Raw genomic sequence first — 22,145 nt, 5'->3', positions numbered from 1 at the left:
TATTTCTTATCAAACAATCTACTAAATAGTTTTGATTTCGAATGGAGTCGGTAAATATTAATGGCAATGAAAAAGAATACATTTTTATCCCCTTCAGCTGGTATCCTGTAGACCTAGTCCAAAAACATCTAATTTATATTACATAGATATTTATGTTGCAATGGCTTTTTATTTTAGGTGGATCTAACAAATCATTGTGGTTTTATGGGAGGACTACAGAAAAACAAAAGCACTGGATTGACTACTCCATATTTTGCTACCTCTATGGTTGAAGTAATGTTTCATGTATCAACCAGAATGCCTTCTGATTCAGATGACTCCCTAACAAAAAAGGTAGGTGTTCCAAAGTAATCTTTCACACTCTAATTAATTAGTGTAGTGGTGATTTAAATTATTGGACTAAAAGCTGAGATTCTCAATCATAAAAGTCACTGATCAACCTTGGGCCACTGACTGTCTCTCTATCAAATCCACCTCGCTGAGTTATTCTGGGAAAACATAGGAAAGGATGCACACTAATAAAGGAAAAACAGGATATTCAGTACATCTAACAACTACAAAGGCTGGTTCATTACATGATTGGAGGCCATTTCAAAGTCCTGCCATTCCAGTATACCCAGCTACCTGGGAAGAGTCACACTGGCAGGAAAGTTTGAAAGGCTTTTTCCTTTCAGGTATTTTTCACTCTTCCATCACAATTGGTAGTGACCCTGTTTAAAGTGACTGGTTCAGTGTGAATATCAGTAACTGTAGGGCATATGAAAAATATTCTATGTATCTGACAAATAAAGTCACTTGGTTACACTATTGAGTTGAACTCTTTTAGGCAAATTCTGTTGAGTTGGCCAAACCATTGTCTTGTTAGATGTGAAGTGTTTCTGTTTGGGAAGCCCTAAGAAGTGGGTTTTACATATTCTTAATACTTTGCTATTATAGTCTGTAATAGTAAAAGGCAACATGAATAATGGAAAGAGTCTTAATGAGCATGTAAAATTATTATGTATTTTTTGTGTACAAGCAATCATGTAGTCTCAAAGTAAACAGTGGGGAAAATGACACATGTCTCTGATGATCTATGCTTTAGGTATATCCTCACCCAAGAAATAACCCAAATTTGTTAATGGTTGATAAACAATTTAAAGCAGCTCTTTCCCAAACATTTTGGCCCCAGCTGACTGAAAGTAGGTGGCTGTAATTATGTTTTTTATTGTGATATGTGTGTGTTTTTTGTTTTTGCTTGCATTTATTGTAAACCGCCCAGTTCTTCAGATCTGGAATGGGTTATAAAAAGAGTTTCATTTTGCGTTAGATTCATTAACATGCATGTTAGCATAGGAGAGACTTTCAGAATACTGTAATTCCATAATCTAAAAGTATTGGGGCAGTTAAATTTTTTTTTTCCTGATCCACTTCCAACTTTGACATTTAGACATTGACTTATGACCAAATAGATAGAGGATGTACACTTTACCATGAACAATCATATCTGAAATACATTATCTAACAATTACATGTATTTGTAGCCAGCATATGTAATCAGCAACTTCAGAGCTTTTATAATAATCTCAAAAATAAATAGCTGTGCACTATTGGTATTTCTTTTTCCATTTAAAATCCAATAAATTCCACATTATTGACATAAATTAAGAGAGAGTGAATATTTGTCTTATTACAATGAATGGTTAGCTATCATTAGATTTTAAAACCTTCTATTCTGTACATATATCTTCATATGTTCTAATCTATTCCGCAGACACATTAATGAGCATTTGTAGAAGTGCAATATTGGAAGAAGTGAGGCAGGTTGACCTCAGCATGGAGTTTAATACCTGCAACTGAATTATATCACCAACAGTTAGTACAGAGAAATAGCTATGCCTCTGGCAATTTTCAGATTTGTTCTATGTTCAGTCTCTAATAATTTCCTGTGTTATTATTTAACAGACTTTGTGCTCTAAAAATGTCCACGGATGCCTTAAAAACTCCCATCAAACAGCCATTTTTCTCCTACAATTCAATGTGCCTATTTATTTAGATGTGTAGACTGACAAACCCAGAGGCTCTAAGCAATATTTCATAACCTGAACTCAGCAATTCTGATTGGGAAATGACTGATGTAGCTCAGGCTGAATTAGATGTGTTTCATCTACCTATAGTTAAGATGCCCAGATTCAGGCATCATAGCAAACTGCAGTTAAAACAAAATAAGCAAATACATCAGAGTTTTTCATAGTTGTAGGAGTGAAACATTATCAAACCATGCAGAATTGAAACTCACAATCACTCATTCTCATGAGAACTGCTTATAGCAATAGCACTTAGACTTATATACCGCTTCACAGTGCTTTACAGCTCTCTAAGCGGTTTACAAAGTTAGCATATTGCCCCCAATAATTGGGTCATCGCTTGGAAAAGCTCAGGTGTGTTCCACTTCTCAGCTGATTACAGATATCTTGTTAAGGGGACATCATAGCAGCATCTATTTTTTAGATTTGTGAAATTGTTAGGCTGTTGGTTTAAGCTCCAAGCTTGGCAATTTGATTGCAACAAACATTTCATCACCATTACTATCAATACTATCAATGCGTTTGAATTGTGAAATGGTCTCCTCTATTAGATATTTGTATAGTTTATTTTGTTCCTGTCTTTGACTTATTTGGCCTCTATCTTTATGTGCATGATGATTTCTGCTAATAGTTGGCAAATCTGAACAAAGAACAAAAAGCTAAGCGATTGTTAATAGCTATCTGAGACAATTAAGACTGCTATCCCTCAGTCTTTGTGCATTTCATTCGAATTTCGATCAGATTTATTTCAATTCTCCATTTGTCTCTAGCTGTTACAGAAACATTCCTCTTCCTTTAAGGCACAAGTGTCAAACTTGCTGCGTCACATTGCCATCCCATGATACATCGCGATGTTTTATTCTCTTTGCAGAACTGTGGTGGACGTGGCCTGTGCCTGATGCATCTGGCCTGTGGGCCACCAGTTTGACACCCCTGCTTTAAGGAGTTAGCATTTCTGTTGTTGAAATACTAATTCAATATATATATATAGAAAATACTATGTAGAGTCGGAGCAAAATAGTACTGCGTTGGATTGAAGTGATCCCAAATCATAACTCCACCCCGCAGCAAAACTTGATCTGTATTTGAGCTGGTTAAAAGTATTTCCCCAATAGGAAGCATATTTTTGAGCCAGCTGAGGAAAAGAAAGATTCAAATGTGGCTCATCTCATTTCTTTCAGCAAGATCTTAGAAATATTGGAGCCTTTGACATAGAAGTGCATCAACTAAAGGAGTATGATTGTCCTGTAGTGCATTTAAGTGAAACATTGATTTTTTTGTATTCCACATTATGTTATTTAGTTCAGCATGTTTTTAAAAAGAAAACAATATCTTTGCTTCCAATTTGATCTTTTTTTTAAAGTAATCCAATTATTTTTAAAGTTAAAAGTTGAAAAGTTAAATCATAAAATTTGCATATTTTACTGAGCAAATAAAGAGAACTTTGCCATGAAATTTAGTAGGGAAAAGAAAGAAGAATGTCACAGAAACTGTTCTAAGAAACTCTTGAGTTTAGCTGAAAAAGTAATCTCTTGAATAGCTGCTGATTTCAAGGAGTATATCTTGATTGCTGATTTCTGAGAGTAGCTGATGGAGTGACTGCTTCCTGCTCAAGAAGCAGAGAGTGCAAGGCAGCCATGCTCCGGGAAGAGCTCACTGGACAAGTACACGCGGAAATGTAATGGGAGTTTGATCTAAGAATTTAAGGAGCATATCCTTAACTATTTTTTCTTTTAAGTCAGGAGTATGCTAACCTGAGACACTGAGGGGAAAAAAATGAAGCCTTTATTGGTAGCACCTTCAATAACGAAAATGAAGGCTAAAGGACAGAAGTCTGGTTGGGATGCACTGCTGGTGAGGTGTTCGTGTTTCTGCCTGTGAGCAGCCTTACAACACTAACTTTGCAACAAATATAGCCTAGCAACCTTATAGCAGTGCTTGGCAAGTCAGAAGACCAAATGAGTAGTGGCTCTTAAGTAATTGTTTTTTATCAGATTGAACAAAGAAAGCACTATGAGAAGATCTGACAGAATGCAACTCTGCATGGTAAAGACAATTAAACAAACTTCATTTGCAAAAAGACATGGAAGATATTCTGCACCATGAATTTTTGATATTCTGCACTCAAATTTTTATTTCTTCAGGCCCTGATAGATAAAACAGGTTCTGAAATTAAGAGGTGGGGGAGTGTATGGATTGGTTCCTGGATAGATAAGCATTCAAATTACTAATGTTGAACTAAGCCAGTATTATAGAGTCCCAGTATCAGAAAAAAGACTGGTCTCCTTACCACCACCACTCTATAAATCAGTGAGAAAAAGAAATCGGAAAGTCCCTAAATAATGCAAATGGATATATTTTAGTTCTAATAAAAAATATTCCTTTGCTGGAATATCTCAAAAGAGCTTTTTTCTTCAAGAGGTAATTAGACTGTTTTTTCTTTGAAGAAGAAGAAAACATCCAAGAAGCGCTATCAGTTCTGATAGCGGAGTGGGGATGGAAGGATAGGTATTGACAGTTGAGACTGGATGTTGGGGGAATGGAAGAATTGTACTGTGTTTCTTTGCAGTCTTCTAGTCATTAGCATTCTCTAAGAGCTGTTGAGGCCACTTGGAAATTTATCTGTGTCCTCAGGGTCACATGAATCAGGGTGCAATTGGTTGTGGAATCTTCTTGGTACTGCTACAAGGGCTGCATGGGAAACTGGAGATGTCTTATTTCTCTTATCTCCCCCCGCTCGGGGTTGAAGGAGGTGTGTTCCATTCTAACATAGATAGATTCTTTTACCCTTCTTTCAAACCAAAGGTCCTCCCTATCCAAAGTGTGAACTTTGCTGTCTTCAAAAGAATGACCTTTGTCTTTTAAATGCAGATGGACCAATTGCATTCTGATTCAGATGACCCTGAGGGAACAGATAAATAGATAGATAGATAGATAGATAGATAGATAGATAGATAGATAGATAGATAGATAGATAGATTTCCATTCAATGCAGTTTAGGCACCCTCCAATTCCAGCTGACTCTGGGTAGCACACAATACGGTATACAAAAGACCAATACAAATCAAAACAAGATGTTATATATACAGAACAAAACAAAAATAAAAAGATGCCCCCAACAAGGGGCTCCACCCACCTCATGACCTGGAAAACATTCAGGGCTTCAAAGTTTCCTGGAATGCCAACTGAGTGAGGACCTTGTGGATTTCAGGGGGGATCTCTACCAAATATCAGGCACCAATTTACATATTGTAGTCCATTATGTAGTTTAAATAGAAATAAATGCAAATTTTACTTGCAAAAAAAATAAGTGCATCCTATATTTATCACTATCTCAAATACCTAAAATTAAAATCAGATGCAGATGATTAGAACATTTTTAGAGAAAATCTGGGAGAACATATCTTATTTAATCCTTAGACATTTCATTTTCTCTTGGTTTTTGAAGTGTGTGGTAACACCATGCTTAGATCAAAAGAATTCTCTGAAGCTTTCAGGAAAAAAAAAGAGTATAAATTCTTATAGGTCTGGAAAGGGATTTTTAAAAATGTCCAAGCAATTGGACATCAATCATTCCATTGTCCACAACTTTATCTGTAAATGGAGATTTCAGACAACCGCCAACTTGCCTGTGACAGGCCATCCCAGCAGGTTCAGTCGGAGAGCAGAACACACAATATGAAAAGAATCCTCTAATGTCATCATGTGACCTACAGAGAGTTCTCACCACTATTGATAGTAAAGCTGTATGAGTCTATCAAAAGAAAGAAACTCTGCATAGGAGATGTCACAGAAGGAAACCTTAACTGTCCTGAAGGAACTTCAGGGACAAACTAAAATTTGCTCATGCAAACACCAGGACTTCTGGAACATTTGCTTTGGACAGAAAGGCAAATACAAAGTTATTTACTTGCAGGACCAAAAAAACATGTTTGACCCCCCCAAAAAAGAAATCTAATACCAATTGTAAAGCATTGTAGTAGAAATGTTATGGTTTGCTTTGCTGCAATAGGGCCTGGGCAGTTCTTCATAAAATCCACTATGAATTCTTCATTGAGTAAGAGTGTGCCTGAGAATAATGTGAGATCGTCTATCAGAAGATCAAAGTTCAACTGAAAATCTTTCAACCTGGCAGTGTTCATCAGCATTCCAGTAAATCCACCAAGGAATGGCTAAAAGGAAACCAAGGGTTTGGGAGTAGCCAGGTTAGAGCTAAATCCCATCATGAGGCTGTATGTAAAATGATTTGAAACCACTTAAATCATCACATAGCTGAAAATAATCTCGATGGAGGAGTAGGAAAAAAATCTTCCCAGCCAATATTTGAGACTGGTAGAGGGTTATAAGGAATGCTTTTTTGCACAGAAGGAAATATGTAATCTAATTTTTTTGTTGAATAAATGATTACAAAGACCATTTTTCATGATTTTTTTTCAATTTCTTTATATACTGTTAGAATGAAGAGAAAGGTATTTATTATGTCCACATATATTTAAAAAAAATCAATATGGGTATATTTACTTTTTCCTTTAGTTTTTTCCCCCTCATTGTTTTTATTCCTATTTTGTGCTCTGCATATCATTATTTATTTATTTATTTATTTATGAATTATGAGTAGATTTGAATATATTCATTTTGAGAGTACGTTTTCCTCTTCCCTTTTTTTTAAAGAAAAAAGGTTAACAATTTAACCAGGATCAGTAAAAAAGTGAAGTGGGTAACAAAAGCAATCCTAAACAAAAGCAGCTAGCTATCAAAAAATTGTAATGTCCTCATCTCTTCTTTTGATCAGTGGGTTCTACACATTAGTGATAATTTTGGCAAGAGTTCAAGGGTTAATGTAATAGATAAATAAAAGGAAATTGAGCCCTGCATTATTTCACTTGTCTTCTCTTTCCAAAACTAACTTGCTTAATTTTTTTAAAGTAAATACTTGAATTCTTCCTGCCAGTGTTCTTTGCTTTTACTATCGTTTATTACTTCAATTATACTTGGTATCACTTAGAATGATCTGCCATTTGGAAATCTCAGTGTAGCCTGCAGCTTAGTATTAACTCTGGCTGGTATTGTAACATATACAGCATATGACATTAATGTATCAAAATTAAATTTGATCGTCCCTTCTGGTTATATTTATTTCACATTTCTTTTGTATTCAGTTAACGTAAACATATTATGAAAGCTGACACATGATGAGGCTATAAAGGAAGAATGTTTTCAACTATTTCGATTTTTTTTAATGAAATTTCAGATATCTCTGCTTTTCCAGTGCTTGGTTTCTTTTCAGTGCCTTATTAGAAAAGTTGTAACCTGGTGCTGTAACTATAGAAATACTTTTAAATGATCATATTGGTTTATGACAGTTCTGTCTACCAATAATTGCAAAACAAAAACCTTATGTTAAAAAGTTGTTCATTTAAACAGAATTATCAAGTATAAAAAGAAAAGTCATAAAAAATAGTTATTAATAGTAACAGTTGTAGTAGCACCATTATATTGTAGGGATATAGTCTGATAGTTTACTAAGATCATTTCATTTATTTATTTATTCATCGTGTTTATATAGCCACCCATTTCATACATGTTACTCTGGGCAGTGTACAGTAAAATAAACAATAAAATAAACATTAAAACTTATAAATAAAATGAACAAAATTAATGTTTCTTAAAAAGACTGGGATATTTGGATATTATGTGCAATGTAGCCATCTTGAATGTTTCTTTAAATTTCTGGGAATTTCTTGATTAATGTATTATATAGGAATTATTATCCCAAAGGTGCTTTCTTTCAAAAGGCAACTAGACTTTCTTGCTTTGCTAGAAGATGTTTTGCTTCTCATCCAAGAAGCTTCTTCAGTTCTGACTGAATGGTGGAGAATTGAAGGATTTATATTCCTTGCATTCATGAAGAACTGAAGAAGTTTCTGGGATGAGAAGCAAAATGTCTTCTAGCAAAGCAGGAAAGACGAATTGCCTTTTAAAAAGTAAGCACCTTTGGGACAACCACGACCTGAACAACGGAGAATCTCCATTGACGTTTAGGAACTACTATGTTATTTCTCTTGTTTCAGCTTAGGCATTTGGGAAATGATGAAGTTCACATTGTCTGGTCAGAGCATACTCGAGACTATCGAAGAGGAATCATTCCTACAGAATTTGGAGATGTACTTATTGTTATATATCCAATGAAAAATTACATGTTCAGTATTCAGATTATGAAAAAGCCTGAGGTATGTTCCAGCTATTCCTATTTAGCTAAGACATTTAGAAAATGATGTTCACATTGTCTAGTCAAAGCATGTTATGGATTTCAGAAGAAAACATCATTTTTATAGAATTTGAAAATATGCTTATTGCTATATATATCCAGTGAAAAATTGATATACTCAGTATTCAGAGTATGAAAAAAAATAAGGCATGCTCTAGTGATGTATGCTATTTCCATCAGTAAGAGATGAGGTGTGCTATGCTGGTTGCTGAGTTGAACACAGATTTCAACAGATCATTTGGGCTATAGAATAATAGCATTAGTATTGTTATTTTTTTAATTAAAGACCCTTGATCAAAGCATATGTTAGTGGGCTTTCTCTGTTGTAGTATCTGCTGTTGTACCATCATCCCTTCTGAAAGTTGTAGCCCTCAACCCACCCACCCCGCACTGTTTAAGAAAGCCTTTAAAACTAGGGTCTGTTTCCAAATCTGTGAGAATGGATTATAAACCCCTTCTGGGATGTTTTAGTTTTTTATTTAATAGGATTTTTTTTCCAGAGCTTCCTTTGGATTATATATTCTGTGTTCTTTACTTGTTTTTATTATTGTAAGTTGTATATTGTATAGTAAGATTTGGATGGCCTTTTAAACATGCATAAATTACTATTACCTCTTTTAAACATATCATTATAGTTTGATATTAATTGAATTTATCAATTAATTGTATGTTAAGATATCCACAAACTATTTATGTTTTTTCATAAACAATCATATCCCACAGCAAATTTACAGCCTGTACATCATTCTTCTATTTTAGCTTTTAAGAGAAATTTTTCATGACATTATTGGGTACATCAGGTTAAGCTTAAAATAAATTTGAATATAAGTAATTATTGAAGCAGATATTAATATAATGAGAATTCTCTCTTTTTGAAAATGTCAGATGATCACATTGGCATCAAGAAGCAATCTTCTACAGTATTTTAAATAATTTATGATTAATGAGAGGTGTAAGCATTTGTTAAAGTTGATTGCTAATTGTTGTAGAAACTACTAATTTATTGGCTGAATTTTTCAACTTTTTGAATTCAGGTCCCATTCTTTGGTCCATTGTTTGATGGTGCTATTGTGAATGGAAAAATTCTTCCTATTATGGTTCGAGCAACAGCTATAAATGCAAGCAGAGCTCTGAAATCGCTCATTCCATTATACCAAAATTTGTATCCTTTAACAAAAAGAAAACATTCGGAAGCATATTAACATAAACTAATTTGCTTTCAAATAATCATGCCTAGGATTATATCATATGTTTGATTTAACTATATGTTTAGTTAAAACATAAGTGAAGTAAATAAGGATTTATACTGAATCTTCCCTTAATACTATCTCTAGTAGAATAAAATCTTGAAAAGTTTTTTTAAAAAGCTGACATTATGACAATGTGAATATGTTCATTAAAAAAAATAGGATAAAGGTCATACATTATCCATTTCATTTAGAGTGCTTCTACTTATTACCAGTATGGATTTTTAAAAACCCTGTTGCCAAGCCACAGTTCCTATCCATCTGTTCTTGCTGTTGTGAAAAGGTTCAATTTTCAGCAAAACCATGCATTTCACAGAAGGTATGTGAGGTGAAATTTCACAGAAGACATGGATCTTGATTCTTAGTGATAAACCAGCAGGGTTGGCATATGGTTCTGCATGATATGAAGGCTTGGGTTCCTTCGCTTTACTTTTGTGGTGTGGAGCTGATAAAAACTGGCTCTGTATTGTTTCACTGAACACCAATCATAAGCAACAGGAACTGCCCATTTTAACTCACGGTGGGAAGGAAACCCAGGCACAGTTCACAATAGTACTATTGTCATGTTGCAAACTACTCTGAACAGCTTGACAGCTTTTAAAGGAGGGGGAGAGAAGTGTTACTTTTTAAATTGGTGCTCAAAAGAGTGGTGGGAAAAAAACACTGTGCCGATTTATTAACATTCTTTCTCTATAATATCAGTTTATAATAATAAACAATTGCCTGGTAAGGCTTTTCAAAACTATAGTAATCATCATATATAGGAATGGCAATATAAAAGGTCAGAAGTTATCAAGTCCCTGAGTGGAATAAATTTTAGTGTAAGAATTTCTAATTAAATCTGTGAAGATATACAATCTGCTATAGTCTATCTATACAGATTCATGAGCAAAAATATGATTTAGAACACTTGGAAATCAGTAAATCAGTCTTCCCCATTCTGTTCTTCGTTTTAGTTTCCTTGATGGTAATTGTAGTTTTACACAGCTTGGAGAACACTGACCTAAGTAACTAACAACATTTCTTTTAATCCTATGAATCAGATTGTATATTCCTATTCTTCAAAATTCAGAAAAGAAATTCCATTAGTCTTTAAACAAATATATAGGAAGGCATATTTTAATGTACTGGAAGGGGAAAGGCAAAGAGATTGGCAAGTCTTTTTAATATTTTAGCCTTTAGTATCTGTACTAACTTCAGTGAGACAAGAGAAGTCTAGATTGACAAAATGCATTAAAAAGACAGAGTTTAAAAAGTAGATACTTTGGCAGCAGAAGTCCCAAAGTCCTATTTACAGTGTCAAATGTAAAAATGTTGAGTATGAATGAATGGTAAATAATATTCTTTTCTTTGATAATTTAGAATATTTTATTACTTTTTAAGGTATAGAAGAGTTGGGTGATTGTCAGAGTGGCTGTCTTCATTCAGATTCAATCGTCTGCCTTTAGCAACATTCATTTCCCAAAATATCATCTACTGACAGAAATGTGTTAAATTCTTGAGCCATGTATAGGTAATGGCTAGTTACAATTTGCCATTGATATTTATCAGTGTTATAGCATCATTCTGATGAAAAGCATCCACGCCTGTTTGAGATAATTTTTCTACCAGAATTCTGCAAAATGGTTGCTTGAACATTATTGATACCTTTAGTACAACCAGTGCCCCATAGGCTCATCAGATGCTCCTTGGTGATACCACACATAAATGATCATTTCAGTAACCATTCACTTCCTGTTATTGTTTCCTATTTATATACACTATGTCTGTTCAGATAAAATATTAATATCCTGGAAAGGTCTTAATTTTACGCTTTTTTCTTAGCCTTCTTTATTATCCATTCTCTCTAAGCCAGATATCCAGTGATCAGGATAAGTCTGTAGATACCTTTCTGAGTCAACAGACAGAGCTTTTCATAGCAAAGTTAGGTAGTTATGGCTCTTAAGCAGTCTTTGAACTTGACGGTCATAACATTTTGAAAACATGTCTTATCCCGGTACCTGGGAAGGGTCTGGATGGGGAACAACAGGCTTCAGCTTCCTGGCAAGACTGAATGGCTTTGAGCTTTGGGGCTTTTAGATTCTGAGGCTATGCCATTTTTGGTGCCGAATGGAGTGGCACTGCCTCAGACAGATCAGATGTGCAAACTGGGGGTCCTCCCAGACTTGAAGAGCAGATGGCTATCGTGTCTAGGAGAACCTTTGCACAGCTTCGTGTAGTGCACAGTTGCACCTATTCCTGGATTGGGGAGATCTGCTCACTGTCACTCATACTCTAATCACCTCTCATTTGGATTTCTGCAATACGCTATACATGGGGCTGTCCTTGAAGACTATCTGGAAGCTCCAGCTGCTGCAAATTGCAGCAACCTGGACAATTGCATGCCCCTGGAATAATACATGTTACAACTGTTCTCCATAGGATTCAGTGGTTATCAATTTGCGTCCAGGTCCAATTCAAGGGGCTATTTTGCCTTTTAAAACATTTAATGACATGGGGTTGGATTATCTAAGGGGGCCACCTCTTCCTGATTACATTGCTCATTAGTAGAGACATAGACATTTTGTGGATTGAACATTCTGGCACATATTTTACCCTAGAGCCTGTTTGACCTTTCTGATCCTGGAGTCAATTTCTTTGTCCAAAAACACATCACTATTACTATCCAAATAAAAACTCTTGACTTCTGATCTTCAAAGTACTTGTTGCATCAAGGCAAGGTGTTTTTTTTTAAGGTAATTGATCATGAAAAGCAGGAGATTTTTGTAGAAGTCTGCTGACTCAGGCTTGTAGGATCAGCTTCATTTTTTACCAGAAGTACATTATTCACCAATTAATTATCATATTTACTCTAATAATTTGTTTAGGCAATCAGACCTGAAAATGATTTGCACAAAATTTTATATCCAGTGCAGCCTTTTTGGGTTGATCAGTATAATTTATGATGTGTAGGAAAGTCCAATTTGCTGTTATTATACATGAGTCAGATTGTAGCTGCCTGGCAAATTATAAAACAATTTCAGAGAATCATTTTTCAGAGAAAAATGATATGCAAGCAGCAAATATAAAGAGCTTCTTGGAATTTCATGGACTTATAGCTTGTTTTTAAACAATATCAAATCAGTATGCTGCATATATTTTACAGTTAGTTAGACTAAGGATACTGGCTGGAGCATGCTTAGAGTAAAATAAGGGTGCAGTTGTAAAATGTGCTGAAATTTACAAGTATTGTGTCTTAGCAGTAAAATGTGACAGGACTGACAAGTATTGTATCTTTAACATTAACAGAGAGAGCAGCATGTTGCTATATTGGGTGATCTTGTCTTGTCTCTATCTTACTAAAAATCATTATACAAAAGCAGTGCTTCCCAAACCTGGATAGATTTTACCCAACATTGGATAAAGGTGTTTTTTCTTTGGATCATGACACACAAAACCATTACCTAGTCGCAATAGGTAATTTTACCTACATTGGGTAAAAAGGGCTTTCTGATAAGTGGTTTTAAGTAATGAAGGAAAATAAATTGAAAACACCATATAAAAACTTTGGTTGGTTGAAGGTAGAAAGTGGAGATCAATATTCATGGGCCCATCTGTTGCCAATCATAGCATATGGAAGATAACAGAATAGTAAACGGACATGATAAATAAATTGAATGAAAACAATATTGTTATGAAAACAGAAAGTCTCTTATCTTATGGAATGGAATTGATGAATGCATACATGGAATAAGAGTAAATATTTAATTATGAATGGAAGAGCTAACATTTATGCCAGAAAGTATGTATTGTTGTGGTCAAGATTATTGCAAGTTTCATCAACTGGGAACATAAAAGCTTGTAGTTGTCACGTATTATGCTCCAATGAATATGATAAGAGAGTAAGTAAAATGAGTATAAGAAGTTATAAATATTGTAAAAAAAATAGTAAGATTGCTTATGGCTGGTGAAACGATAGAGTATAAATCTGAACTGCTTACAGAGTTCTTGTTCAGTATGGACTAAGACTATTTCTGAGCTTGACAATTAAAATAATTGTTGTTTTACCCAAAGAGAACTGAAACAAAAGTGAAGGAAGAAATTGCAGGGGATTAGTTTGTTAAATCTGCCTAAGAAGATGTTTGGCAGAACTCTTATTGAAGTGGTTCAAGAGTTGATAATGAGTAAAATTTGGGAAATGCAGGGCAGCTTTATGCTTGACCCAGGGTATGCAAATCAGATTTTCGTTCCTGAGCAGGTCATGCCACTTACACATATACAAATGTGTTATAGAAATGGTATAATTGTAGACTTAGAGCAAGTGAATAAGGGAGTGTTTTGCATAAATCATGGAGTTGGGATTGCAGTAAGAGTACTGCAATGTATGCTGGAAATAAAGCATGCAGTGAGTGAATAAATGGGATGCTGAGCAATTCATTTACCATTGAGTAAGAGAGGGACACGCAATGTCTATTTAATACATTTTTCAATTAATATATAAGAAATGTTTGTAATGATATTAGAGGTGTATTGTTTGGAAATACCATGAATGTGAGTGCAGCCAATGCCATGTTGTTAGCTGACAATCAGTGTTTTGCAGCAAATGTTAGACCAGGGGTATCAAACGCAAGGCCTGGGGGCTAGATACAGACTGCGGGGTGTTTAGATCTGGCCTGCAAGGTCACACTGGAAACAGAGAAGGACCGGCCTGTGGTGCTTCTGCCAGCGAAAATGGAGCTCGGGAGCTGCACACAGCCCTCCCGAGCTCCATTTTAACTGGCAGAGGATTGCAGGAGGCTATCACAGTCAGAATTGGAGCTTACGAGGGGCACAAGCGACACTTGGGAGTCTGCTTTTGCTGGCAGAGCACTTAGGCCACCACGGGTGCCCCCAACCTGAGTGATGTTGAGCTAGCCACACCCACCCCGGTCCCCCAAGATCAAACACAACCCTGATGCAGCTTTCAATTAAATCGAGTTTGACACCCCTGTGTTAGATAGATTGTCCAGTACAGTGAGGAGCATGAGTTTAATGTTAATAGGTTTAATACAAAGATAGTTATTTGGCAAGGAAAATAAAGCATCTACTTCAAAATGGCAAAAAAGAGCCAATAGATATTTTTCTGATTAATATATGATCAGATGCAACAAACAAATGTTTGTTTAAAAATCGTGCTTCTGCTCTCATCTGAGAGTTGCATGTGCCAGGGGAAACAGTAAAGTATATATCATGGAAATTGGTTGTTTAAGAAGGTGGGTAAAAGCAGGGAAGAGAATGAGTGGAGAAAGAGATTGAGTCAAGAATGAAAGGATGTTGTGACTAGTACATTGACATGGATGATTTGGTCATATAGAGATAATGAATGAGTATTGAATTGCAAAGCAGCTGCATGAAGCAAGAGTGAATGAATCAAAAGGATTTGTAAGACCTAGAAAGTAGAAATCTTTGAATGGAACTGGTGAAATCCTCAAAGATGTGAGTTAAAAAAAACAAAAAAAGCATATGAAGGAAAACACTATAATTGGTATATATTCATGTGCATAGATGTTTAGATAACAATGCAAGAGTCATATATGGTAATCATATGATTTCCTTAATAACTTACTCTGTTGTTTATTTTAAACTTGTATTAGTATTGTGGTTTTAAATGTTTGTTTAATTTAATTCATTAATTTCTATAGCTATCCAGTTTAACCAAGTGCTTCTGGGCAGTTAACAATTCTAACATTATATAACAATTAAAACAATTTTAAACCATTAAAATAATAAAAACTAAAATAAGTATAAGCAATAGCCATGATGATTAATCAACTAATAGTAAATGTAAAGGAACCCTTAACAGAAGCCCCATAGCCAAAATGTTGTGCTTGTTTTAAAATAAAACTAGTACAAAACATTTGTCAATTCGTGCACATACATTTGCATTTGATTTACCATAATTTTTAGGTAACATTGTGACAAGTTGATCTTAAATATAGTATTCCACAACGTTTCTCACTTCTCTGTCATTCACATTAAAGTAGATAAGTGTAGGATGGCATAATAATACTTTAAAAAGTAAGTTGGAATTGATGGGATAGCTTTGTATGGGCACAGTTCTGTGATTCTCTTCAGTTTTTTTCAGTTAACATAAAAACAAAGAAAAACCAAGCACTCATGCACTTGATTGATTACAATGTAGAAGAGATCAAACTAGAATTTCTGCTTATATTATTGAGAAAATATATTACTGCTATATTGCATAATAGTAATTCATTGAATACCCATTCTTCCGCTTACCACAGGGGTAGATTATATTTAAGTCAAGATTAATGGATAGATTTTGATGTTAAAATCCAGTCTCTTGACCTGCCATTCCCTAGAGGCATATAATGCATTAGCTTAAACCAATATGCAGCTTATCAAAGATATTGTGACACAGTCTTAAATGATGGTTTACTGTGCAAAATTACTGCTTTCTCTGATAATAAAATCACTATTTTGTATTCTTGATCATTGCAATATTAAATAGAAATGTAATCAAATTACTGCACATTTAGATACAGATAGCCCTTAAGTAATTGTGCACTGTAAAATTTCTGTATTTATTTTTCTTCATGAAGTCTGTCAGTGTACATGTTCAGTAAAATAGGATATTTGGCTTTATTTAGCTGAGGTAAAACTCTGAGAATTACAGAATCACAGGGCTGGAAGGGACCTTGGAGATCTTCTAATCCAGCCCCCTGCCTATGGCCGGAGACTTTATATCAAACCGGACAAATGATTGTCCAATTTTTTCTTGAAAACTTCCAGTGATGGTACACTGACTACTCCAGGAGGCAAGCTATTCCATTAGTTAATTGTTCTCACTATCCAGAAGGTTCACCTTTGTTCCAGATTGGATCTCTCTTTAATCAGCTTCCACCCATTGCTTCTTTTCCTGCCCACAGGAGCTTTGGGGAATAAAGCAATCCCACACCTCTGTGGCAGTGCCTTATGTATTGGAAGACAGCAATCAGGTCACCCCTAATTCTTCTCTTCATTAGAGTAGACATACCTAGTTCGCTTAACTCATATATCTTCTTTTTCCAATTTCAGCTTTTCCCTCCCAAACTTGTAATTCACCAAGATTTTTTCCTTTTATGTTGTTTGTTCTATCTGTCGTAGATGATGATGTCCCCTCTGTCTCTTCCCTAGGCCAAGCACAGAGAGTAGAAAGGAATTCAATTCCTCATGGGCTTTAATGGGGCTTGGTTGGGCCCATCTAGGTGAAGAAAGGAAAAAAGGTCACATTTTCCTTGCTGATGAAAAGAGAAATAGCCCCAAGTACTTACATTCTGTTGCCAGAATTTCAGGTATGACCAAGTATTATATAGGCAGCATTTAGAAGTTGTTTAGCTAATCTCTTCCTGAGAGCTTTCATGCTTATTTGATAATCTTTGAAACAGTTATTATGACTATGGCTGCTACTAACAATCTCTTATTATCAAGATCAGACCAACTCTTAATAGGATTTAGTATCTATAGCTATTTTCTAACTATTCCACTTATATCAGAATATAAAAGAGGCTTTTGTATAGTAGATATAACCTGCAAGTACATTCCCAAAAGCATATCTTTAGTCAAGAAGACTTCATAACAGATTGTTTTTGTAGTTAATGTGTATATATTCTAATAATAGTACGAAATCAGAAGAGTATGGAATACTGTTACGTCGACTTTGGCTACCATAATATGGTTTAAAGAAAGTGCTGTTTTGGTCTGTCAACTTTTCTCAAATGATTAAAAGACAAGTTCTACAGAATGATCAGGACTCACAGATTTTTCCCCATTTCTTCTGGAGTAGAAAGGACAATTTGTATTTTGTTACTTTCTGTGCCTTTGTAAGAAAAGATAATGCTATCCTTCAATAGCAGCAGTTCTGATGATGATCTATCTTTGCAACCTCTTTACTCAAACTGCAAGCATTGAAAACAAACTTTGCTTCACTTTTGTCCTCTCTGGATCTATGCACATTATGTATAATAAAATAAACCTTAAAAAGGTTTCATTTAGAGACCTCTGAAACAGGAACATTTTGAAAGCAGGTAGGTGTCTCCACCCTGCTTTTCAAAAAGCATTGTACCCATTCAATCAGACTTTTAAAAACAGCTTGTTTTGATAGCAGGCTGTTCTCCTGTGGGCCTTCAGCCTTTGCTTCCTGGCAGCACCTTTGGTGCGAAAAGAGAGTGCTCAATTGGGAGACTATCAGTGCCAGCATGCATAGAGTGATAAGTTAACACACCACTGGGAATTTCTGGGGCCCACCAAGATACTTCACTTCTAATGTGCTAACAAGCTCATTTTTCTACCTCTTGCCTCTTCAGTTATTTTTTTTCTCAGAAGAGCTTAGAAGTTGAGTGCATCAGGCATAATGAAAAGCTCCGTAGGAGGGAGAAGCAATAACCCAATTTTTCCTTTTCAGCCAAATAGAAAATTAGTTTCTGGTAATACACAAAGGCCAGTATTTTTTGTGCAAGGGGCACTGCTGTGAATCAAAGGACTCTATTAACTGCAGAAAATTCAGCAGCTGTGAATCTCCCCCAATGGAAAAAGTGCTTTTCAACAAGTTGTGAGATATGTAGTATTATTTAGACTTCAACCATCAGTTTCATCATCTACCACTTATATGCAGCCTCTTAAAAACAGTACTATATTACTCTTCTATGTTAAGGCTTAATCTTGTGTATGTCCCACAACCTAAAAGCTCCAAAACAAGGAGGTGTTCTATTTCTCCTTGTTCTACTACTTATGCTATTAGTTGTGATTATGTCAAGAAAAAATTGATTTGCAGTCTAATTTTATGGAGACAGTTGAGCCAAAGCAACATATAAATATAGTAATCAGGATTATTATTGCCTTTTCTGATTCAGAGCACTTTTCTCTGTGCACATTTTCTATATATAATTAAAGTAATGATCACTGCAGAATCCAGTTAATTATTTAAATATAAAGGTTAAGGTGGAGGGTTCAGTGTTTATTATTCTTTACATTTCCACTTGCAATCATGAAAAAAAAAATTTCTAGTCTGAATATTAGTGATGGACAAAACCGTAATACCTCAAAAGGAAAAAGTAAGGTTATTTCCACATTTCTAATAAACCATTTGAAGGAATAACATTTTGCAACTGAGGTAATAAAAGCAAAAATAAAACGGAAATATATGAATAAATGAAGACTATTTTACAGGTAAGAGACGAGAGGAATTACTCATTTGATGCTGGAGAGAGGATAGTTAAGAGATATTCTGCTGTTTTTCTGTGGTGGGTGATTTAAGGATATAAAAAAAATACAGGATTGAAGATACATTGATAAACATCAAGTTGGTTTGCTATAACTGTAAAATGAATGCAGCCCTGAGGTTGTGGTTTAGGAATGTGTACATTTAGTTTTTGAAGGTCCCAAAGACAAGGAATGAGTTCTGTATTTTGAGATGAAAATTTTAAGAAAAAGCAAGGAAAAATGAAATGATTATCCCTATCAGACATCCTTTGGTTTGCACAAGAATGAGCAATTAAAGCCCTCTGTGATTATATTCCAGACACAAAGTTGATGACAATTGTTCATGCATATTTACTTTATGTCACGAGGAAAAGAGAGAGGTGGGCCTATTGAAGTTTGAATATAACGTATGAGTCTTTGCAACAGTTTCTTTTCTTGACTTAAAGATTTAAGAAAAGTGGTTTTGTGTTCTATCAAAAGATCTCAAAATGAACAGGAATGGGATTCTAATATCATTCAGTGGCATATATTAGCATCTAATCATTTCTAGCAAGTAGAATATTTTCCAATGAAAATTCCACTGTTGACTTTTCATTTGTTTCACTTGCACATTTTAAAACAGGGCTGCAAATAATCTTGTTTTATTAGGAGAATAAATTTGAGTGATGTTAAGCATCCTTTTGCATAAAAAATAAAAATAAAATACAGGCTGGCAAAGATTTCCTGATCCAATGAATATAGCAAGACAACTTCTGCAAGTTGCATTGAGAACTGATTCTAAGCTCAATAAAGCAGCCTATAACACCAAAGCAGCATGATATTTTTTTTCTTGATAATTGTATGTTGCTGCCTGCTGTTTTACATTTTGACAGCCATTTCCATAGCTGCTTTCATGAACACTAGAAATATTCTCTCTTTTTCTTGCTTTCTCTCTGTTAACAATAAAATCAAGGCCTCTGGAACAAGCAGCCTGGAGAGGCTTCTTCAAAAGCAGTGCTTCAAGGTACCAGCCTCTTGTCAATAAGATCAGAAGGAGGAGGCTGTAGGACAAAGGCAAAGAACAACAGTGCTTTTCTTTTGTCATCCTTGGGATGCTTACTTTCTTAATCAGTGCTCAGGGATGCTATCCGATTGTTTTTTTTTCCCCTTGTCTCATTTGTTTTCCTTATGCAAAATACTTTAATTGGCATTTATAATTGAAATACATGCTTTCATTCTGGATTAAGGTTTGTAAAGTTTGTTCGTTTTGTTATTTATATTTCAGCTGAAGTCCTGCACTCATCTGCTACTAACGTATGAGTAAATGTGTACAGAATTTCAATATCAAATCCTATTTTGAGAGTATGGTGACTTTAAAATAAAACTTTTTAATAAGCTAAGATGGAGGCACCCAAGGTAGTTTGAAAGAGGTTTGGTTATACTTTTATATGCTATATTTTATCTGAAAACTGCTGTGTAATGCAGATATACATATATAGCTTGTCATAATTTGGACAGATTGGATTTGGTCATCTCAACTGATTATAGTGTGCCTCAAGTCATCAATGTGGGATCACTTACCAGAACATTTGTCTGAAAGTTATAGTTACATAAAATCAAAGATTGTATTTTCAAAATTGGCGGCTTCTGATTTGTATTACTGAATGTGAAATATAACCCAGCTTTCTGAACCATTTGTTTTATGTAGATGAAAGGTATTACGGGCCGTATTGGTACAGTAGTTAAGGTACTGGCCTAGAAACCAGGAGACTGTGAGTTGTAGTTCCACCTTAAGCATGAAAGCCAGCTAGATGATTTTGGACCAGTCAGTCTCTCCCAGCCCAATCCATCTCACAGGGTTGTTGTGTGGAAAATAGGGGGAAGAAGTATTATGTATGTTCACTGCCTTGAGTTACTTACAAAGTAATAAAGCTGGGATTAGAAATCTAATAAATAAACCCCATTACCCTACCAAAGCCATAGGACTTTTGTTGTTATCACTTTCATTATCACATTCTATGACTGTGATCACACTTACTCAAAAGATATGGCTCTGCTCTTCCAAAAGCTTTGAAGTAAGAGTGATTATAAAACTGTATGACCATTTAGAAAGGAGTCATGAGAAACTCAGACCTAATTTGAAAATAAAATGCTTATTCAAATATAGAGCTTGAACTAACACATTCAGGATTTAAGTGAATGGAATGATCAGCAGACATTGAGAGACTGTCAATTTTAGTTGGAAAGCCATAAATTAAGCATAGTGTGTCAGAAATCTTAAAACATAATGTTTCTTTTATTTGATCCTTTAGCTTCTGGAGATTGAGAAATAAGCATTTACAGTTCAGTTGTAAAATACTGTGTACATAAATCCATTAAAAGAAAATAACAACATCACTGATTAAGGCTGTGTTTTCTTTGCTTTAAAATGTAAATTCTCCTTAACATTTAAATTCAACAAGCTATGAGGAAAGAGCTCGGTATCTCCAAACAATAATTCAACACCACCTAGATCCTTCAACGTTTGAGGATTATGCATCTCAGGTCTTCTGCCCAGCATCCTGCCACCATTTGCCCCCTGAAACTGGTAAGAATATAATAAAAATAAAGGGCTTTTTGTTAAACGATACCTAAAATGCAGTATTTGCAGGTAACCATGTATGTATATGTGTGTATGCGTGTATGCATCTGTGTGTATATATAGCATCTCAAACAATAAAATTTTATTCTTTCTCTAAAAATTTAAAACTTTTCACTTTATACTCTATAATAGAACTTTTAATATTTATATTATTTGTGAATGTTTCTGAATACTTAAGATTCCTAAATATAGAGACTGATCCATAAGCCTAATTGATCTACATTGTTTTAAAGAAAAAAATCATTTCTAGTCTTGGTCGTTAGACCAGAAACAATATCAATCACCACCATTATCCTGTTAAAATATGTTACTACATTGTCATTTTCACCAATAAATTAGGATACATTTTTGAAATCTTCTATAAAGATACTGCATTTTCAGTTATTAATAAAACAGTAATCACTTAAGAATATGAGTGGCTCTCAAGGCCTATCTGTACAAATAATTTGAATTCCTGATGATTATTTCATTTATTTCCCCTTTAGATCATTAAATATCAGTTCTGTTTATCAGAAGGTAAGACAAAGTGTCTAAAAAAAACCCCTCTGTTTTATTAATCTGTTACTAAAGCACTAAGCGTGTAACCTTGTTGTATGCAAACTTTCCTGACTGCCCTTATTTTTACTATTAAACGAGAGAGAAATTCACACTGTGAAATTTCCACTACATTTTATTCAAGTTTAGTATTTTACTAACTCCAGGTCTGCATGAAACGCTAACACTGT

The 22,145-nt window shown here is 34.7% G+C and overlaps 1 protein-coding gene across 8 annotated transcripts in view; it reads left to right on the top strand.

Annotated features, from left to right (window-relative positions):
* Nucleotides 1-22,145, top strand: part of RALGAPA1 (Ral GTPase activating protein catalytic subunit alpha 1) — a 126,264-nt gene that overhangs the window by 92,375 nt on the left and 11,744 nt on the right. For 5 of the 8 annotated variants that reach the window (XM_026711188.2, XM_026711162.2, XM_087921912.1 and 2 more), the window contains 4 exons: nt 178-333; nt 8,138-8,296; nt 9,369-9,496; nt 21,242-21,366. In XM_026711188.2, coding sequence (XP_026566973.1) covers nt 178-333; nt 8,138-8,296; nt 9,369-9,496; nt 21,242-21,366 — 568 coding nt within the window. Of the gene's footprint in view, nt 1-177; nt 334-8,137; nt 8,297-9,368; nt 9,497-21,241; nt 21,367-21,905; nt 21,937-22,145 lie in introns of all 8 variants that reach the window. The other 3 variants (XR_015741081.1, XM_087921913.1, XM_087921911.1) reach the window with 1 other exon arrangement.

The sequence above is a fragment of the Pseudonaja textilis genome, chromosome 1, assembly GCF_049901715.1.
Source record: "Pseudonaja textilis isolate UNSWEBS1 chromosome 1, rPseTex1.2, whole genome shotgun sequence".
Taxonomy (NCBI): Eukaryota; Metazoa; Chordata; class Lepidosauria; order Squamata; family Elapidae; genus Pseudonaja; species Pseudonaja textilis.
Note: the sequence above shows the minus strand (reverse complement) of the source record. Positions and strands in the feature narration are given on the sequence as shown.